At 48.1% G+C, this 6,271-nt stretch overlaps 1 protein-coding gene across 1 annotated transcript; it reads right to left on the bottom strand.

Annotated features, from left to right (window-relative positions):
• Window positions 1–852: 852 nt before the first annotated feature.
• On the bottom strand, window positions 853–6,024 carry GJA3 (gap junction protein alpha 3). The gene is made up of 2 exons (XM_021929458.2): window positions 4,385–6,024; window positions 853–1,646 (listed from the first exon to the last, which is right to left on the bottom strand). The coding sequence occupies exon 1, from the start codon at window positions 5,858–5,860 to the stop codon at window positions 4,559–4,561; it is 1,302 nt and encodes a 433-aa protein (XP_021785150.1). The 5' UTR covers window positions 5,861–6,024; the 3' UTR covers window positions 853–1,646; window positions 4,385–4,558.
• Window positions 6,025–6,271: the final 247 nt, after the last annotated feature.

Below are 6,271 nucleotides of genomic sequence, written 5' to 3'. Positions count from 1 at the left end.
CCTCTCCTCTTGTCGGTGCCACTGGCGCACTGTCCTCAGGGTCGGTCGGTGCCACTGGCGCACTGTCCCCAGGGTCCGGGCCGCCCTGGCCCGCAGTGAGCAAGGGAGCCACAGGCTGCGGCCTGGGCCTGTTTAACATTTCCCTCCACAGGCCGCGACTGTCTTCCCCAAAGTGTCCATCACGACAGGTGTTTGCACTTGTCTGCAATATGGGAAACTCCCACCAATTTGTGTTTGGAGGAGCTGAGTTTTGAGTTCTGGATGTGGAGCTCTGAAAGCTTTCCGAGCCCCCAGGCCGGACGCTTGGTGTTATACTGTGTCCCTGGGAATCATCTTACACCTGGGTTCATAAAGCAGGAAGGCTGCAGGTGGGAAATGCGTTCCTTCTCAAGCACTGAAAATCAGACGCGTTCCAGTGCTGCCAACAGTGTCACAGAGGTAGATAGAGGGGGCCCCTGACATAGAATTCCATGCGGGACAGCTTCCCAAGAACCACAAACTCCAGCCTCCTAAAGCAAAGATCTCTTTCTGGCTCTCATGAAGCCCCATGGGGCTTGAGAGAAGGCTGCTCAAGGGGGGACTTAATGAGACAGGAAGAAGGTGAAGGTTTATATTATTTCTTCAGAAGAACTCACTGCAGGCATCGGCAATGCTTGAACCCTGGGAGAACGTGTGTTTTCACTCTGGGGAAAGCCTGTGAGAGATGGGACGGCCCCTGCAGCGACTTCTCAAACTGCTTCTGTTAGGAAAAAAGGTCTTCCTCCTTATTATATCCAAGATAACAAAAAGTGTGATTTTGAATACCGGCTTAGGGAGTCTGTCAATGAAAACAACCCACTGCAGAACTAGTGGTTTAAACTTAAGGCCACTTTTATTATTTTAGAAAATGTTTACTTCCAGTTACAGTGTAATCCAGGAAAGACACTGTGATGGCACAAAAATTAAGTTTTAGTAAGAATTTTGCAAATATATGAGCTAAATGAACATTTACACATCAAACAGCTTCAAATATGGTACTTTCTGGAAACAGTTTGTTGCTTTGAGTGTTATTCAAATCCCTAACTTGTTTGCCTTGTTATGATGTTCTGTAATGTAAAGGGGAAAAAATCTTTTGGTCAGAAACCTTAGAGTGAGTCAACCCAAGATTTGCACTGTAATATAAAATTAGGAAGAAAAGTGCCTTGCCTGACCTTAAATGTACAATGTCCATATGTTACATTAAAGGTTATGTAGGATATCCTCAATTTGTGGGAGTGGCACGTGGTGATGGTGGCAGGACTCTATTCATCTTTGGAAAATGTATTTACTCTCTTAAATCATGCAATACTCTCTATAAGTATTTATTTTGGTGGAGATTCATGAATTAGTGTTACAAATATCAGAAGTTCAAAAAATTCAGAGAAAAGGACTTTATTCAGTAATACAAAATAATTAAAGTGTTAATAATACTTTTTAAAAAGCCTAAAGTGAAAGGAGACCTAAACCCTATTGGGTTAATTTTTTGTAAAGTGATGTTTAAATGATATTCATAGTTATTATTCTAGGTATTGTTGTGTAGGAATTCTATGATCTATCCACTTACTTGTCCAGAGTTGAAGAAATCCAGGATAAATGAGAATCTGAGATGCTGTCTTGCTGTTTTTCTTCTGTAAATTTAAGGATTTCTTGGTGTCAATTTTATTAAAAAATACAAGAATAACTCAGTAAAAGTTTAAAAAGGAGAAAGTGAGTGATAATATAAGAAATAGTTTTAGAATTTAAAAAATGAATTTTGGTACTGTAACTATAGTGATCTTTAACATTTTATAAAAACAGGGATCTAAGAAGTAATTGTATACAGCAGCTTAAAAACCATGTATGTAAATATAATACTCAAATGCTATAGGTACAGCATTTGAGTTTTAAAATAGGCTTAGAGATTTTTTAAAACTTTCTAATAAATCAAGAGTAAAATAATTTCAGTAAAATTTCCAGGCTAGAAAAAAAAAAGGTCTGGAATCTTGCCCACGGAGAGAGGCAATTTCTATTTTTATTGCACGTTTCAATGTCTTAAAGGACTAGTTGAGTAGAGAACAATTTCACACTGCCCGAGAGAGAAAGACCCAGCCTTTAGAATCATGGATACCTCAAAGAGAAAAAGGATGTAAGACATGCTTTCATTTCTTACATGAACTGAAATCAGTATGCTAACCTGAAAAAACACCACAGGCACTGTTCTATTGCAAAACTTCACTTCTTTATAGATTAGTGATTTTCAAGTCGGTGAATCTAAGTCTACACTCCTATCCACTCTCAATGGGCCCACTAGACTATAGTCAATTGTACAGTACTGGCATTTCCATAAACATATTTTGACTAAATTCAATTTTAAAATGTAAAAACTAAATACAATTTGAGTTCTCATGCTCATCTCCAACCCCACTCAAAATCAAATTGTGGGTAAACAAGAAGCTTGTTACTGTTATGAACATTTATTACGGTAGAATTTAAAGAACCAAGTATTCACATCCACTGGTACTTGAGCTGTACTTATATGCTCTTGGATGATTGCTATTGCATTTTCTAAAATGGCCAAAGCTTTTTATCAGAATGCCTCCCACACTAGGATCTTCTAGCAGCCTTTATCACTCACGAGAACTAAGTCCTGCTGCCCTAGGCCTATGGCATACACTGCATGTAATGAGTTAACTTCGGAGGGAAGTTATGCATCTAGAATGGCTGTAGTTATGCACCAGCCTGGAAAGAAGTGAGAAAGTCACTCACAGTTTTCCAAAGGGCTAATTTCTCTCTTTCTCAATCTGGTTGAGAAAGTCTGCGAGGAGCTGTACGGAAAAGTTAGCATTTTTCAAGCCTAGGAACCTGCCCAGTGAATCCTACAGCAAGCAGAATGTACTAATAAATTCTTTGTGTTTGACTGACACGAAAAACTAGCTGCATGCAGGAATCTGAGACTTGGAAATTGCATTCCTTTCATCAGATTGTTAGTGGAGCACCCTTTATGATAGAAAACAGAAAGTATGTCTGGAGTGTGGTCACAAATGCACCATCGAGAAGTTAATTTATAAAAAGAAATGCATTAAATTGGTCTTGCCGAACAAGGGCTAACGATACTCAGTAGAAGTTGGAGGTGAAAAGTGTGAGTAGAAACAGGCTCAACATGACCATCATTCATTTTATAAACAAATGGTGACCAAGATACTATAGCCGTGTGTGCAGGACAGAAAATTCTGCCGTCTTCCAGCCATGCCCACACACATAAATAGCCTTCCCTGTCAGGACAGCTCTGGTGTGGAGGGAGAAGGGGGCAAACAGCCTGCATGAGCACACGCCCTCCCCCAGGCAGGGATCCCCAGACACTGATATTATTTACACTCCAGAAAGCAAACAGGCTGTCCACAAAGAATGATTAGGAAGCTTGAAGTGTTTTTATTCTGTACTGTTTTTTTAAAATGTCGATTGTCATAGATTCATCTGTATAAATAATTTTCCTGGCAACAGTAGTTCACTTTTCACTTCCCATTCAAAATCTTCAGAACTTCAAGTATTTGAATGCACTTATAACTTTCCCCTGCTTTTGTTTTATATAATACATTCTCATTATAATTAGGTGACTCATGAAGTGAAAGAATTTCTTTTAAAAGAAAGTTCAAAATCTTTACTAGTATGCATTAGGACAAATTAGCACTGTTTTGGCCACTAATCATTTTAACAGTATTTAGAGAAAGAAAAACAATATTTTTCTTTCATTTTTCCTGAAAGAAAGTGGGAGAAAATAGGCATATCTGTACCATTCAAAGCACAAAATAATCATTTAGAAAATAAATACCTACGGCATACCCAACACACTTTTATGTCAATTTCCTCAACTGTTTAAAAATGGCCTCAGGTGTGGCTGCGTCTCCACCTGCCTTCTGCCAGCAACCTCTGGGGCCCTTGCCCACTGAGCCTGCCTCTGCAGGGTAACTGCTCTTTGTCACTTGTCATGAAGCCTGAAGCTTGATATCCTGGGCTTCACATGCAATTTCGGAAACTCAAATGACACTACATAGACTTGCTGTAAATCTTTTTTTAGTGCAGTTTGGCAAATATCCCAAATGAAATTCAACTCTAAGTTAAAAGTATCAAACAGAGATAGAGCTAAGTGCCTCTATGACTCTCTGGGCTGCCCAGAGGCTCTGGAGAGCTGAGGAATAGCAAACCCAATTGCCCTGGAGCTGAAGGGACTGCAGGATACCTGTTGCTTTACCACAACAGAACAGTTACCCCCAGAGACAGCGCTCAGCAACCAGACTTCTGGGCTGCTGTGAAGATCTTAAAGGCCCACAACCCTTGTCCCCCCAATCCCCAAACTCAGAAAGTGGGAGTTAGCCCCCCTGTAACTCACAGTGCTAAGAACAGCAAGCATTGAACACGGAAACCTGATCTCTCCTCCATCGTCCACCTCCTGGGACGCCAGGCGCTCACTTTCAGGTTCTATCTGCTGGTGGCAAGTGCACTTTGGTTTTGGTTTCTAAGAAAAGGATCACTACACAGCTGTCTGGAGGCAGGCACCCGGGCCCTAGATGGCCAAGTCCTCCGGCCTGGCCCGCCCACCGCTGGCCCTGCTGGCCTTGCTGGCCCGACCTGGGTCTCCGAGGAGCAAGGGCGGCTGGTGCATCTGAGCCGCGGTGGTCACGGCCTGCTCCTCCTCCTCGGGGGTCCCCGCCAGGGCGCTCCCCTCCAGACTGCTGCCGCTGCCATCCAGCAGCAGGGGCGCCGCGCCGGCCTCAGCCTCGTGCGTGGGCGGCTGGGAGCTGCTGCCGGTGGGGCTGGGGGCTGCGGGCGCGGGCGTCGCGGGGTAGGCCCTGAGCTCGTGGCGCTGCTGCTCGGCCGCCCGGCGGGCCCAGTTCTGCTCAGTCAGCGGCAGGTGGTGGTGGCCGTGGCAGAGCTGGGCGGACGGGCACCCTCCGCGCGCCTCGGTCAGGGCCAGCAGTTTGAAGTCCGCGGCCGGCGGCGGGGCCCCGGGGTAGCCCAGGGCGCGGGCCTGTCCCGCGGGCGCGGTGTGCGCGTAGTAGGGCGGGAACCCGAGGGCCACGGCCGGGGGCCGGGAGCTGCGGGGCAGGGGCGGGGGATCGGCGGTGCCCGGCGGGGCCTCGGAGGCGTCCGGGCCGAGGCTGGTCATGCCCTGCTTGAGCTTCTTCCAGCCCAGGTGGTAGATCTCCAGCATGTTGAGCAGCAGGGACGCGCAGGCCACCGCCAGCATGAAGATGATGAAGATGGTCTTCTCCGTGGGCCTGGAGATGAAGCAGTCCACCGTGTTGGGGCAGGGCCAGCGGTCGCAGCGGTACAGCGGCTGCAGCTCGAAGCCGTACAGAAAGTACTGGCCGGCGATGAAGCCCACCTCCAGCAGCGTCTTGAAGATGATGTTGAAGACGTAGGTTCGCAGCAGCGCCCCGGCCATGCGCACCCGGCCGCGGTCCTCCCGCGACGAGGGCCCGTCCTGCGGCGGCTCCGGGGGGCTGGGGCTGTCCGTCTTCGGCTGCTCCTCCTCCTGCCTGGCCCTCCTCTTCTCCTCCATGCGCACCAAGTGCAGCACGTGGCCCAGGTAGATGAGGGTGGGCGTGGACACGAAGATGATCTGCAGCGCCCAGAAGCGGATGTGGGAGATGGGGAAGGCCCGGTCGTAGCAGACGTTCTCGCAGCCCGGCTGCTGGGTGTTGCAGGTGAAGTCGGACTGCTCGTCGCCCCACACGTCCTCCGCCGCCGCCCCCAGCACCAGGATGCGGAAGATGAACAGCACGGTCAGCCAAACCTTGCCGATGACCGTGGAGTGCTCCTGGGCATTTTCTAGGAGTCTTCCCAGAAAGCTCCAGTCGCCCATGGCTTCAGATTCCTAACCTGTAAGAGGAGAACGCTCATTAACACCGGGCTGCAACGGCTCAGGGCCAGGGTTCGCACCCCTGGGCGTGGCCCGATGGTACTGAGATGGGGCTGCTGGGCAGCTTCTCCACAGGGCAGGCATCGCAGCTCCCCAGGACCCGGACGAGCAGGCACTACACAAGTGCAAGCGCCCATGAGGAACCACAGGTTGAACTCTTCATTTCAGAGAGGAGGAAGCCAGAGACTGAAGAGAAAGTGCCCTCCGCTGGCCTCCAGGCTGCCCACATCCTCGCCCTGAGGCTGACCCTACAGGAGCTCCGGGGCTCTGCGCCCACTTGGGCCAATTCTGAATCAGGACCTTTCTGATCTGGTGGGATCAGAGCAGCCTTTTCCCAAATTGCTGCCATCCCCA

Source organism: Papio anubis, chromosome 15, assembly GCF_008728515.1.
Source record: "Papio anubis isolate 15944 chromosome 15, Panubis1.0, whole genome shotgun sequence".
Lineage (NCBI taxonomy): Eukaryota > Metazoa > Chordata > Mammalia > Primates > Cercopithecidae > Papio > Papio anubis.
The sequence above is the reverse complement of the archived record's forward strand: the minus strand, read 5'-3'. Positions and strand labels throughout refer to the sequence as shown.

Coding starts and splice junctions, on each gene's coding strand:
- GJA3 (XM_021929458.2), bottom strand. CDS start 5,860: ATGGGCGACTGGAGCTTTCTGGGAAGACTCCTAGAAAATGCCCAGGAG.